The sequence below is a fragment of the Neolamprologus brichardi genome, chromosome 18 (genome assembly GCF_056152115.1).
Source record: "Neolamprologus brichardi isolate AB-2024 chromosome 18, ASM5615211v1, whole genome shotgun sequence".
NCBI lineage: Eukaryota > Metazoa > Chordata > Actinopteri > Cichliformes > Cichlidae > Neolamprologus > Neolamprologus brichardi.
The window spans coordinates 8,792,044-8,807,138 of NC_142121.1; the positions used below are offsets into that span (position 1 = coordinate 8,792,044).

The 15,095-nt window shown below is 40.8% G+C and overlaps 3 protein-coding genes across 3 annotated transcripts; all 3 read right to left on the minus strand.

Annotated features, from left to right (window-relative positions):
• Positions 1–982: 982 nt before the first annotated feature.
• On the minus strand, positions 983–3,092 carry LOC148097648 (tripartite motif-containing protein 16-like). Its single transcript, XM_087831481.1, has one exon. It carries the CDS (start codon positions 2,929–2,931, stop codon positions 1,267–1,269), a length of 1,665 nt encoding a protein of 554 aa, XP_087687607.1. The 5' UTR covers positions 2,932–3,092; the 3' UTR covers positions 983–1,266.
• A 564-nt stretch (positions 3,093–3,656) lies between these two features.
• Positions 3,657–5,746, minus strand: LOC148097649 (zinc finger BED domain-containing protein 4-like). The gene is made up of 3 exons (XM_087831308.1): positions 5,164–5,746; positions 4,884–5,102; positions 3,657–3,661 (listed from the first exon to the last, which is right to left on the minus strand). Exons 1-3 carry the CDS (start codon positions 5,723–5,725, stop codon positions 3,657–3,659), a joined length of 786 nt encoding a protein of 261 aa, XP_087687434.1. The 5' UTR covers positions 5,726–5,746.
• A 5,991-nt stretch (positions 5,747–11,737) lies between these two features.
• On the minus strand, positions 11,738–14,882 carry LOC148097650 (uncharacterized). Its single transcript, XM_087832367.1, has 2 exons — positions 14,860–14,882; positions 11,738–12,389 (listed from the first exon to the last, which is right to left on the minus strand). Exons 1-2 carry the CDS (start codon positions 14,880–14,882, stop codon positions 11,738–11,740), a joined length of 675 nt encoding a protein of 224 aa, XP_087688493.1.
• Positions 14,883–15,095: the final 213 nt, after the last annotated feature.

The following is a 15,095-nucleotide window of genomic DNA, read 5'->3' on the forward strand; positions in this document are numbered from 1 at the left end:
TAGAATACAACAGAACAGTGTCTCTACAAACTTATGAAAACATGACAGTCTTGCATTAGTTTGTATTCTTATGATTTCAAAAAACGAGGGAAAAATCTCCTTGAAATCCACAATTCCTTTTTGTTATTTCTTAGTGTGTGACGTATTTTATTGCCTTTATGATTGGTGCAAACAGTTTCCTGATTCATAATGGAAATAGATTTTAGACACAGGAGGAACACGCAGTGATCAGCAGGAGCAGCTTGGAGTCCAGTCTTCTTCACACTGAGGAGGGACATATATGCAGGAACAGTTGTCATAACTGTTACAACCACCAGATGGCGAAAGAGTCCCACTGCAACTTTAAGCCATGAAGGATGTGTCTCGATGTTTGCTTGTGATAAATCTGCTTTATGTGAGTCTTTTTCAGAAAGTAACAGTAATATGTCTGATTATATGTCTTTAATCAGTAAAGTCTCGCTTTGCTAGAAATAAATAAAATCGGAGGAAATCTTTGAACACAACAGAAAGTGACCTTTTAAACCTGCGACACTGATGCTGCATTCAAGGACCATTACAAACATCTGAAAGGACTTAAGAACATGAAGAAAATGTGACTTGTTTCTCTGTAATGAAGCTGTTTTAGTGAAGAAAGTTGAAAGGTCACAGAGCGACTGCTGAATCTTCTGCTCTAAACATGAACTCTGAACTTTGTGATGCTTCAGGAGGAAAACTGCTTCAGTTATTCTCTCAGATTAGTTTCATATTTTCTGCATCAGATTTGAGTGAGATCCTGGAATGAAGACAGAAGAAAAGACTTTGTTCAAAGTTTGATTTATAGTCAAACCTTCCAGTTTATTCACACAATAAAACATCAACACAATATATGAATTCATTCATTAAAATCACAGTTTTTCCTCTTTTGTTTGATGATTTTGACAAAAACAAACACAAACACACACACATGGTCTGCCATACTCATAAAGAGAAATGTCGACATTTTTCAATACAAATCTTCCAGAAACATTTAGAGGATAGAGAAGTTTACATTTTCATGTGGAGAAATATTTTAGTAAATCAAAATGATGATGAGCAGTGATAGCCTCCATAAACAGTCACAGGAAAGATCTCCTTTAAAAACTCAGAAACATCAAGAGAACAACTAGAAGATGTGGAGGTACCACCCATAATGTTTGACTGACAGCTGATCTCTGTGCAGAAATGATGGAGAGAAAATAAAATGAAACTAAAATACAGATTTAAACCCACAATATGAAAGACTTCAGTCTATTTCACTTTAATCAACTCAGCAGTGTCTCCATAACTATAAAACCAAAGTCCAGCATAGAGCGGCTGAGTGAATGTGGTCTGGACTCTGTGGAGGAGAGTCATGGTTTCAGAGACGCTGTAGAAGGACAAAATACCTGCTCTGTGATCCAGGTACACTCCTACTCTGGAGGAACGAGGACCTGAGACAGGAGTTTCAATGTTGTTGAACCGAAATGTATAAATGTTGTTGTAATAATCTAATGACCAAGATTTGTCATTATATCCAAATCTACATTCATAACCCCGTCCTTTTCTGCTGATATTCTTGTATGCGACTGCTACTCGAACTCCTCCCCCTCTCCACTCCACCTCCCAGTAACAACGTCCAGTCAGACTCTCTCTACTCAGGACCTGACACCTGTCAGTGAATCTGTCTGGATGATCAGAATAAGACTGTTGTTGATTCACTGCTGTTACTTTTCTGTTCCCCTCTGATAATAACAGCTGTGTGTTTGCTGTGTTTGGATCCAGTGTGATTTCACGTGAATATTTTAAGAATCCAGCTCTGGTCTTTGGCTCTGGTGGATCTGACAGTAAAACATCTACTTCAGTGACTGTCAGTGAGATGTTTGTCCATCCCTTTCTCAGAATGTCCTGTAGTTTATCTCTGACCTCTGACACAGCTGCTGTCACATCCTCAAAGTAGCTCAGAGGACGGATATTGATGCTGGATGAGTCTGTAGACTCACTGAGTGCTGACAGTGAGGGGTAGTTGTGTAGAAACTGGATGTGATCCTCTGTGTGTGAGAGCTGCTTCAGCTCAGCATCTTTCCTCTTCAGCTCAGTGATCTCCTGCTCCAGCTTCTCCTGAAGCTCTTTGACTCGACTCACTTCAGTTTCCTGCTGGGATCTGATCTGCTGCTTCACATCAGAGCTTCTTTTCTGGATGAGATGGATCAGCTCAGTGAAGATCTTCTCACTGTGCTCCACTGTTTGATCAGCAGACTGATTGATGGCCTCCACCTCCTGTTGAAGCAGCTTCACATCTTTCTCTCTGTCCTGGATTCTCTGCTGGATGTTTTGTCGACTCACCTCCAGCTCTCTCTGCCTCTCAGTCCTTTCTGCTGCAGCTGAGACTGTGTCGTGGCCTTTATGTTCATCCACAGAGCAGAGATAACAGATACTCTGCTGATCAGTACGGCAGAACATCTTCATCACCTCATCATGACGAGAGCAGATGTTCTCCTGGAGCTTCTTGGAGGGCTCCACCAGCTTGTGTTTCTTTAATGGAGCCACATCATAATGAGGCTGAAGGTGTTTCTCACAGTAAGATGCCAGACAGACTAAACAGGACTTGAAGGCTTTCATTTTTCTCCCAGTGCAGACATCACAGGCCACATCTTCAGGTCCAGCATAGCAGTGATCAGCAGGAGCAGCTTGGAGTCCAGTCTTCTTCAGCTCCTCCACTAAATCTGCTAACATGGTGTTTTTCACCAGGACAGGCCTCGCTGTGAAAGTCTGTCTGCACTGAGGGCAGCTGTAGATTTTCTTCTTTTCCTCTTCATCCCAGAAGCTTTTAATACAGTTCATGCAGTAGCTGTGTCCACAGGGAATAGTCACCGGATCCTTCAGTAGATCCAAACAGACTGAACAGCAGATTTTTGTTTGATCCATTTGATTCATGTGCTGTGCCGTTTCACCGTCTCTCAGTGACTGTCAGACAGTTTCACTTCCTCTGAACAGAAACAACCTCTGTGCTCTGAAGGGAAACAGATCTCTGCTCTTTTTCACCTCCTACAGGAAATGAGGCTCACCAGCAACTGCATTTACACCATGTTGTTTAGACCCATCCTGATACAGACACATCTGTGAAGGGAGGCACTAAAGAAATATTCTTACAGAGCAACCAAGAGCCAATCACATGATGCAGGGTGTGGTATGTTTGGTTACAGCATGCAGTAACAAGTCTGACCCAGTTAAAGTTTAATAGTTTAACTTTACTTGGTGCTTTGAAATGTGACAGTCAACACTCAGTGAGTTCATTTTATATTTCAAAAAGTTCAGCAAAGTTTAGGATGCTGTGATGAATAAAAATAAATCACACTTTATATTTTGACATTTTCTAATCTTAGTTCATTCTCACACTTACAGAATGATGCATGGGAACAACTGACTCCACTAAATCAAACCTATGTTCAAATGAAATTACTGTACAAGACAGGCAGCAAGCTTGATTTCTTGAGTATTTTTTTAAATAGTAAAATATATGTAAAACTATTTAAAAAAATAAATACAGATAGTGTTCTAATTCTACATTCTTTAGTAATTTTTCCTGTGTACCAACATGGATTTCGAAACAATACATTAATATGTGCTTTAAATGCAGACACTCAAATATAACTCAACATTCACACTGAAGATACACAGTAGACATAAGAATCAGTTTTCATGCCCTTTGTTTATTCTTTCATTTAAAATCTTTGTGGTGAAGATCATCATAATTACCCATTAACTTTCATGTACAGCTTAAATGTTTCACTACACTGTTGGCAGCAAAGATTACACAGCAAAGCCGATTAAACTAGAAGCTAAACGACTGTTCAGTCCAAGGGCGTAGATTTGGCATGGACGGAAGGGACCCACCAATATCCAGCGATTATTGAATTGTCCCCACCAATAATTTGAAAGAAAAACAAACCCGATAGAAAGAAAAAAAACGATCTGTCAGCGTCTCATTCACCCAGCGGTGCAGAAAGAGTTAAATTACGTTCTCTACTGGAGTCCTACGTCACGTGACAAATATGGCCAATGTGATTGGAGCTCTGTTTAGTTTCAGCAGCGGCAAGCCTGCACTGCGAGGAGGAGAGGAGGACGGCAGCAACAAGGAAGAACCTGGATATAAGAAAGTATTTTTCAAAGAAACCTGTAAGTCACTTAAAGTCAAGCTCACTCATAAAATGTAGTGATGGTGAGATGAAGCCTCGTGATGAAATGAAGCTTTCCATCCAACTGGTCGACTCATGGTTCGAAGCATTGTGATGATTCATTTGCTCTACTGCGCCATCAAGTGGACGATTCAAGTGAAACGGGCTCAATGATTATAATGATGTGATGTGTAAACCTCTAAACTGAATAAATAAATTGTTTTTATGGTTATTTATCCCGAATATTGTCTCAGTATGTCTGATACAAAAGAGAAAGTGGAAACTATCAGTACAGAGTTTTTGGGATGATTGTGTAACTGTGTAATCATGCTTATGTACATCTCAATAATGACACAAACTAGTGTGTGGCGCTTCAAGTTGAATGAATAAAGAAATTACTTTTGTTCATGACACCAATAACTAAACTCTAAATATTAGTTATATTTAATATTATACTAATTTTATATTAATTTAATTTAATTAATGTTTGTGTATAATAAATTGGCAGCTTAACACAGGAATGTACATGGAAACAAAAAGGGAGGGAGTTGTGATGTGAATGTGGTTGTGACTTTATAACAGTGCTCATGACACTAGGGAAAAGTTTTCATTTGTTTTTATTCAAAAATAGCAGCTTTTCCACAGTGCTGGGCTTAAGACGGTTCCTCTTTTTTGAGAGGATTTCTCCTGCTTTTGAAAATATCCTCTCACAGGGCACAGATGAAGCAGGGGTTGCAAGAAAAACCACAGCAAGTTTATACAAGTTTGGATAAAGAAATTTGTGTCCAGCCCAGTACTCCAGCGGATTCTCCAGTCTGCCCATATTTGGTTCATGGAGGTATTTCTGTACTTCAGCTGTTGCATCAGCAGTAGCATTTGGGGTCTTTGTCTCCAGAACAGTGGTGTCCAAACGATTCCACAGTTTGCTACCTAAAACAAACAGAATGTAAGTAACTAAATACAATATAATAATCGAAATGTGCTCATATACCTTGAGTCACAGGCTGAGAAGCTTTTGATGATGAGGCTGCTGATGAGAAGGCCACGTGCCGCAAAATAGCAGCACATTCAAAAATAAGTCTCTTCTCAGCATCCATTGCTTTATTTGGGCTAAAGAAGCCTATTTTTTTGAACCTTGGATCCAGCAATGTTGCCAGTGACATGATGCTCATTGACTGCAATGTGTAGAGCTTCTCCTTTAATTGTCTCCTTAGACACTCAACCATGGTGGAGCTCTCTGGAGTTAGGACAACTCCCATTTCCTCTTCATTTAGTGCATGGTGCAACATTGTTAGAAGTGGAATTACTTTGGATCCAGACACTCGCTTTTCCTCTGACAGCTCAGTGGTGGCATCATTAAATGGGGAGAGTATTTTAAGACATTCTGCCATAAGGTCATACTGTTCAGAGGATAGTGAGCAAATATCAGTGTGCAGGCCAGCTAACGATGCTCCAATAGGTTCCCTGAGTTCATGAACACGTTGAAGCATTTGGAATGTGCTGTTCCAACGTGTATCCACCTCTTGAATTAACTTCAGTGCAGGCCGGCCCATTTGCTCCTGCACCTCTGTCAGCCTCTCCTAGAAAAACAGCCAACACAAACTGATTAATTCAAGCTGTGTTACTGCAGCAGCACCTCAAAGCAGTAATGAAATAATGGAACAAACCTTAGCAGTTGTACTGCTCTTGAAATATCCCACTATCCTCCTACAGGTAGTCCGGATGTCAGACAGCGTCGTGTGTTGATCAAGAGCTTTTTTGACCATTAGGTTTAATGTATGTGCCACACAATTACTGTGACGCAAACGAAGCTCCTTAGCACAAGCACCCATGTTTGCTGCTCCATCAGTCACATAACATGTAACTTTGTCTGTAATGCCCCACTCTGACATGAGCGCTGCTGTTACTTGTGACAAATTGACAGCAGTATGTGCTTGAGGGAAGTGCTGAACACCTAACACTACAGAATGCAATGCAGTGTTAGAGTCAATGAAATGGCAGGTGACGGCTAGGTAAGCCTCTGTGTTAATGGAGGTCCACATATCAGATGTCAAACTAACTGCAGAAACCTTGGCCACAGTCAGTTTTTCTTTTTGTTTGGACTCTTTGTATCTTTGGTCCACCATAGCTTTCAAAGCCTAAACAAAAGAAGGTACAGTACTTAATATGTAAATAAAGGCAAAATGGAAACATGCTTCATATTTTAAGATACACACCTGCCTTGTGGGGAGAACATAGTTAGGGTTCAAAACTTTAACAAGCTTCCTAAACCCACTGTCCTCCACAATAGTGAAGGGCTGGGAATCCTCTATCACCATGTTGACCAAGGCCTCATCCACATCATTCCTCTCCCCTGATACAACAAAAAAACATTAAGAAATTACATATTTCAGTAAATAGAACCCAAATATTAATGAATTACATGGGGAATATAAATGTATCAAATGACTGTATCCTTAAAACCTACAAAAACTCACCTGAGCTTGGTCCACCTTGGTTAGTCTCCTTGTTCTCATGCAGGGCTCTGTAATGCCTCAGCATAGATGAGGTGTTGTTGCTGTATCCAAGTTCTTTAGAGCACAGCAAACACTTCACCTTTTAATAAACAAAAAGACAGAAATCTGATTATAGGATCTGTGGTGTGGTTTATTTATATTATGGTACTTATCATTTCTTTATTACAGTGTGTATACCTTATTAGGAGAGATGACATCAAAATGTTGCCAGACAGGGGAAAATTTTCTTTTCCTTGCTGGTTCCATCGAGGGAAGAAATGCTCAAGTAACTATGTAACACGTACGTAATCCAATTCCACAACACAATGTGATGGGGGAATCAGCTGTGTTTTGCTGCCCATTTTATTTCGAATTTGAACCAGTTCCCGAATCAGACTAAAATAAATAAATTCTCCTTAGATAATTTTTTTCCAAAGATTCTTTCTTTTGTTTTCAATAGTTCTCATCACGCTGATTGATGTTCAAGGGGTCTCCTTTCCCATAAGTTTCATTCTAATTCCTACCGCAGTGATGTTAAATTGGGGTGAAACGTCATCGTAAGAGCTTTGACTGACAGCTGCAGTCACGGAGAAACTTGCGTATCTCTGTTCGCGAATAGCAGATAGAGCGTAGGCTCTGAGAGGAGGGCCAGCGTTTACGCTACGAAAACACGACCGAGTGTTTTAACCTGACAGCCTGAGGTGTTCTTCAGTAAACTGGACTACCCGACAGAAGGACCCGAGGCCCTGCTGCACTTTTTCAGTAAGTTAAACGTGTTTGTAAGCTAATCCGTAACTACCGTCCTTAGCTAGCTCCTGAGACCTAGCTAGCTAAAATGAGCACTCGGCTGTCAGGGTTCGTTTAGCTGTGCAGGTGAATGAATTTACTAAAGAAATCAAGAGAAACGCTCCGGGCTGCTCAGTCACTAATTACTGTTACTGTACTTTTATTACAAGTATTATACTGTAAAAGCAACAGGCTGCACCCTGCTTCAGCTCCTGTGCAGAGCCGAATATTAAATATGTGCAAACAACAGCATGTTTTCAGTCTCTTGCCACATCTGTAAAGACAGTAACATTTTTTTTAAAAAGCTTGTACTTCAGTAACTCCTCATTAATCAGGAACTATGGATTCAAGTACTGTAGTGTACTGTAATACTGAAAAAAATGTAAGAGAAGAACTTCAGATCCTGAGTGTGTGAGGACAGAAGAATCAGCTTTATTTCAATTTTGAGGGATAAAATTTATATCTGAGTTTGATGGTTCTGTTGTCTTTGTGATTACAGGAGCTGCCCTCAGATTCAGACCTCAGCACCACCCAGTGACAGCAGACAGATCATCCAACATGTTCACATGTTAACTGTAAAATGAACTGATGAAAACAGTACAAAGGTTAAAGTACCACACGTGCTGTAGTGAAAGCTGCAGCTGTTTTATTGATAAAGTTAAAGACAAAAAAACAAAAGGATTAATCACTCATGTAACTGTGTCACTATATATCAGCATTAACAGGACCTCAGTTTGGTGTTTCACAAAGCTGCTGATCTCAGACCTGCACAGCTTCTGTTATAAACACTTGATGTACTCAGCTGCATGAAGAGCATATGAGATTTTCTCTAACACAATTAAATAAAACCTGATGAAGGTCAAAGGTCGTCACTTGTATGTTGAACTACAAACTTGTCATCTGGAATTTTGTCACCGTTTTTTTTTTTTTTTTTCTTTTTTTGTACATAGTGTGTTATTTACCATGAAGTGATTCAGAGTTATTCATACCAGAGTAACCAGAGAGGATCACATACTTTTAAATATATAACTTTCTACAGGACTGAATATAATATCTTTATGTAAAAGTCCGGAGCCTCTGGGGAGTATCTGAGTATTTATAACATTACACAAACCAAAGGTCTCATCACAGTGTTGATGAAATGCTGGGTTTATCCATCTCCTGGGGCGGGCCTACGGAGGAGTGCTGAAGATTTCCCTGTGAGGGAGCTGCTGGTGAAGATCATGAGTCCTGCTTGATCAATGCGATGAGCTTCAGTCTTCCTGGTGTTTCTTAAATGATGCCTCTTACAGCGGGTCAACAGAACTTATGGCACAGGACAGCTGTGATGAAAGAAAGGGAAGAAGTTTCTCCAAACCTCTGGACCCAGGAAACCCAGCTTGGTCCTGATGGTCTCCCTCACTAGTTTCTCTCCAGGGTGAATGTAGCTGTTGATATAATATGGACTCTATTATTAAATGAAAAGAACAAATTAGACTACACTACTGAAACGTTCTGCTGATGTTTTTAAAGTCTCCATGTTACCAGGCTGTAGAGGGCTCTGAAGATTTAAACAGTTTTAGATCCATGACACTCACAGTCTTATGTTAAAATCTCAAAGGACAGCATTATATTTTTGATATTAACAGTAACTCTGGGCCTCCGTGGAGTGTGCAGATGATCTCATCGCTGTCTAAAAATACATTAAAAAAACATAAGTGTTGAAGACTATTAAGAGTAGCAGGTGTGTAGCATCGCTAACTAGCTAGCAACAAGCCTCCAACACAGTGCGTATGCTAGCGGCTAATCTAACTAACGAATTAACAACAGAGTGATTTTATATGTATAAGATGATAAGCTGTGTGTCTTTTTTATAACAGTGACATGGATGTATTTACCTTAATTAAACGAGTTGTCAGTTGCGGTAAACCAGCCGGGCTACGTAAAAAGTGTAGGGGGGCGTGTTTGCGGTCACGTCCAGCCGGTGTTGCCAACTCCTCAGTAAGGAAAATCGCTATTTGTTGTCCTAAAAGTCGCTAGAAGTCGCTAAATGACGTCATCACCTAATTTGCATAATTGGTCATGCTAATGTGATTGTAACCTACGCTGCTGGAGAGAGAAATAACATCGTGGACGAGACATAAAGTGAGCAAAAAACGTCCTAAATGCATTTAGAATTTATTTAGAACTACAAATTAAATTTCTTTTAGCAATTATTGTTTTTTGTAATGTCACAATTCCAACCCTGCTCCTTTACCCGGGCTTGGACCGGCAAAAGTGCCCCGAAATAGGCACTCTGGTGGAGTTACTTTGTGTGTGTGTGTGTTTATAAGTAGTTTTAAACCTGATCCACAAAACAGCATAAGAGTAAAAGAACTGACTGCGTTACAGCACCCGCTGCTTGTTGAGAGTAAAAGCGATATGCGCTTTCACGTCTTTTTTTAGCGACTTTTTTTTTAGAAAAAAGTCGCTAGGGGGTCTGAAAACTCGCTAAATATAGCGACAAAGTCGCTAAGTTGGCAACACTGCGTCCAGCGGGTGTGTGGGCGGGAGCGTTACACAGTCGCTCCACCTCAAGTCACTCCTGCGCAGACTCTGGCTCCAAATTTGCAAGATGGCAACCTCCACAAGCGGGGTATAGGGCTTTGGAGTTGACGTCACGCAATGCATTGCATTATGGGAGTGCAGCGCCATTTTCGGGGGTCTACGAATCCAAAGCCCTATTCACTTTGCTGGAACGACTACGACAAGAATCATGCTTAAAAGCAGCTCAAAAGAAAACGGACGGTATAGAGACCGATTGCGTCCAGAGGCGAAGCAGTGTTACTTGAAAAAAATAGAGTGCATCGCAAATCTGGACCCGTACGAAATACGGCAGTGGAGTAAAGACCCAGACGACCTACCGCCACTGTCCTACCCCGATGTCTTCGCCTATCTTGTTTGTGGAGTAAGCGCCTACACAGCGAACCAGTTCCGAAATTACAAGTCACTGGAGGCGCACATCCAATTTACCAACGGCTGGGCGCAAGATTTGGGTATTTTCAAGCCGCCAAACTCTGAGTACGTCGTCATTCATACCAAGGTAAGTCAGCTGAAGCGCATCAAGTGTAATAGCCATTTTCCACCCCCCACCATAATTAATGTTATACATTTATCATCGAACTGCTAAAATATCGTTATCATCATATTATGTGCCCATAATTGTAAAGTAGATGCAAATTAACACATTGATAATCGGGCAAATTATTAACGCCAATTCGTGTCCTCCCTGTCTCATTTCATTTATTGTCTTTACATCAACCTTGTCCTTGTATGTTACAGGTACTGCACTCCCAAAGATTGAATGAACCTGCATTACGACCATGGGTAATTGTAAGCACCACGGGGAAGGTCGAAACTGCACCTGTATGGCCAGAGTTGCTGAGACCTGCACCCATGTCGCTGCACTTCTATTTAAAGTGGAGGCAACAGTGAGGATCCGTGGCACAAAGACTGTCACAGATGAACCAGCCTACTGGGTTTTGCCGGGGAACACAACCAAGATACAGCCAGAGGTTGGCCATAACATTGACTTTACATCTTCAGCAGCACAAAAAAAGACTCTTGATGAAAATATAAACGGACCGTCTGTGGTGAAAGGCAGAAGAAGCCGTCCTTCAAAACGAAAGATTCCTTCTGCTACGTTTGAGGAGTTGTCACCAGTGTTAGACACACTTCATAAACACAATAAAGCAGTGTGTTTGTCTGGATTGGAGAAATACTACACATCACACACTGTTAAATCTTCCACATTACCAATGTCTCTGGCGCGTTTGCACAACACAGGTGCACAGTCCCTTGGTCTTACCGAGCTGCAACTGCACTGTGTAAAGTACATAAATGCAGCAAAAGTTACTGAAGAACAGGCAGAAGCTATCGAGGTACACACAAGACTGCAACACAAGAGCCCAGAATGGTATGTGTGGCGTGCTGGGAGAATCACAGCTTCGATGATGCACGCTGTGTTTGCCACCACTGTAGACACTGTAGACACCACTGGTGTCTAGTTTTCTGTCAGAAGTGCATTGAAATATGTATAACTTGATTTTAAACCTGCAGCACTTACCATGTAACAATTGTCAAACATAAAGAGTGAAATACAGTTATTTGTTATCTTGCTTTTATTATAACGTCATTTTAGTGAAACGGGTACAGAAATGGTTATATAACGTAATGTCAGTGTGTTCATACAATAACACATAAAAAAAAAAGGTTTTACTAGTACTATGTCTTCAGAGACATACTGAGAGTTTTCACAATTATTAATTAACAAGTACAAGTCTCATGTGTGCCTGGTTTCACTACCACACTAGGGCACATGTTAACCAAAACACAACACACCCTCACAATTTTATCAATGAAGGTAACGTCTTCACCCTCACATGGAAGAAGAGGACGGATTGGCATGGTGGTATGTAGCATTTTGAACTTGTTGCGCAAACTGCCAATTACTCGCTCGACATGGATTCTTAGGTGTGCAATGGCTCGTGTATTTTCTATGTCCTTGGCATCTAGTTGACAGAAGCCCCTTGTAAATACTGGGATCTTAACCTCCGCACACATCATTCCCACCGCATCTCTGATGTCAAAGCCTCTGTCAGCCAAAACTACATCCCCTGGTAACAGCTTGTTAAGTATTCCACATTGCTCTGTGATGTGTTTATCTGATGCACGGCCCCCCCACCCGTTAGAAATGAATGAAATTGAACCTTGTGGAGTAATCCCGATCAGATATTTCATGGTGTGTGTACCCTTGTAGTGTGAGTACATTTGAGCACGAGCCTTTAAATTAGATGGTCGTTCTGTACGAATTTCAAAACAGTCTACAATGATGGCTACCCGATTTCCAAAAGTTTCCGTAAATTGTGGAGGCATTGTTGCTTGCAAACAGTGCCTCTCTGGCCAAGTCTCTCTGTGCCTGGGTCCTCGTCACAAAACATGACATCACTGTTTTGTACATTTTAACACAATTTAATCCCCACATTTGTGAAAGAAAAGCAAAACACTTTTTTAAAGTATGTAACAAAACCATCAAATCAGATAAAGGTTATTTAAATGCTGCAAATGAAGAATGGATTGGAATAAAAAAAAAAACATATCTTAACCGTAATTACTGGGGAAAATGATGCTCACAGTAAATGAGAAGTAAACTGAGTGCATATTTGGACAGAGGTTCACTTTTAATGTGTATGTATAATACAGGGGTCGGCAACCCTAGGAAGGGTTAACTGATGGCACGACCATAGCTGGACTGGCCATCGGTTTGGCCTTTTCTTGCTCGGTGGCCTGATGATTTTTTTATTATTATTATTATTTTTTGTAACGGTATAAACAATGAAAGGTGGTGGATTGGCCAGATGCTGGCCGGTGTGTAAAAATAACTCAGTTGTTTGGTGGTGGCATCGCGGAGCCTCCACAGATTCAGTAAAATTAACAAGTGGTGGAGGCCAGCAGGTGGATGAGGGAGAGGGGAGGGAGGAGGAGCAGAGACCCGAGGCAGCCGCCGGTCCGAGTGTCAGGTGAACTGAACTTCAGGTAAGAAGTTATGACCTGCAGTCTATCTATCAGATATAAACCAAGTTTAGGTGGAGTTTATTTTCGTTGTGCTGACTTTTTTCAGTCAGCTACAAAAACTCGTACTGCGTACTAGCTAGCATGACAGAGTTTCTATACAGCTGGGTGGTGCTATGATGTTACTGATAGTGAACTTTATTTTATTCATAAGGTTAGTTTGTAGAGTTGCCAATCGTCCCGTAAAAAGACAGAATCGTCCCACATTCACAGAAATTATTACGCGTTTGGTGTTGAGCTGAGAAGGGACGCAGTTTGTCTAGGATGGAAAAAGACACAAAGGTGGATTTTTTTCTGTCGTTACGCTGCACAGCTGCCTCTTCTTCTCCACTCATTCTCTCCCCCTCCCTCTCCTGTTTCTACTTTAATCATGAAACTGATCAATGATCAGCTGATCGGCTTTTCTCTCTTGTTTCTTTATCGCCCACTTTGCACCAGAAAGAGGAAACCAGCGGATGTCGCGCTAAACAACACCAGCACGTTTAAGCTTGATCAGCTGTTGTTAGAATTTATTTAATATTAATTTCTAGTATCAGCTGATGTTTGCTGGAGCCACAGCTGTAAAGCTGCTGGTCATGATGTCGGTTTGGTTATCTGGTGAGAGGGAAACATGAAGATGAAACCAGGAGACGTCCTTACTGAATCATCAGAGCTGAACAGGTGATGGAGAAACAGGTTTACCTTTTAGGTGACATGAATGAGTTGAAGGGAAGTTATGATCTGTTTCTGAGAGACAAATAACACCAGGATCCTTTCTATGTAGCTGACAGCTGGTAACTGTGCAGGGGCGGATCTAGCAAAGTGTTGCCAGGGGAGCCAGGTGGGGCATTAACAGGGAGAGGTGGGCACAAAGAAATACTTTCTTATTCTCATTTAAAATGTCTCGCTGTTATTAAATAATTATCTGAAGCTTACAACCAAAGTTTTTATCTGATGTAAAATGTATAGAAATCATACATATACCAACAAGACTGTACATCACTGTCACAACAGCGTTTGTTTTCATTCAAAGACTTTATGGCTTTAATACCTGGTGGGTGTTAAGGGTTCAAATATTGAGGAGGGACACAGGAGGGATTCAAATCACAACACTGGTCCAGGAGGGTTAGGTCAAACGATGATTTTAATAAACACACGCGTGGGGAGATGAACACTGTCACACACTCAGCGTCGATCTCCGCCCAATAATAGACAAGCAGTTGTTTTTATAGCATTTATAGTATTATTTATGACGCCCCCTCATGCATCAGACAGATACAATACATGCATAACTTTCAAAACCACAAATGTTCTGGTAACGACTTTTGACTCAGTTTGAAAAGAACATTTTCTTCGCCTCCAAGCCAGGTGCTTCCTGTAGCTTGTCTCGCTCTCGCTTCTCCAAAACCTCAGATGCATGCTCTGCAACAAAACTGTCAGTTCTGCAGGCACTCTGTTTCACCTCTCACCTCGCCTACTAAAACTCACAACCAGACAGAGGCCACTCTCATATGTGTACTAACCCAACTGAAAGTATATATGCAACACATTGAATGAATGCTTCAATTAAATGCCACTACTCAAAGCTTAATAAAAAAGAATATAAACAAATAAAAGATAATAATGAAAAACCTGGTTATTCAAAACCTCATCCAGACAGCTCCTCAAAATAACAACAAAAAATGCACACTTTACACTTTACAGAGGAAACAAAGACATTTTAGAAGTACACTTCCTGACTTATTCTGAGTCATCTGTTACCAAGCAAACTCAAACGCAGCAGGTTGCTGAATACACTCAGGCCTTTGCTCAGCTACTATTGTTACTGTAAGATTAACCTTCTAAGCTCCACGTCACTCATACTCTGCTTACTTTCACTTTTGCAAGCACGCTCTGCAAAAGCATGCGGTTTCCTGTCTACTTTGGCACAGAGTGTACTTCCTTTATAACCCAATATAATCAGCATATAAGCATTTAAGATTATACATTTAAACTCAACAGTTTAAAGTGATTATAACTGCACCTGTAATAAAGGTTGATATGATTATGATAACACCTGTAATACAAATTATAA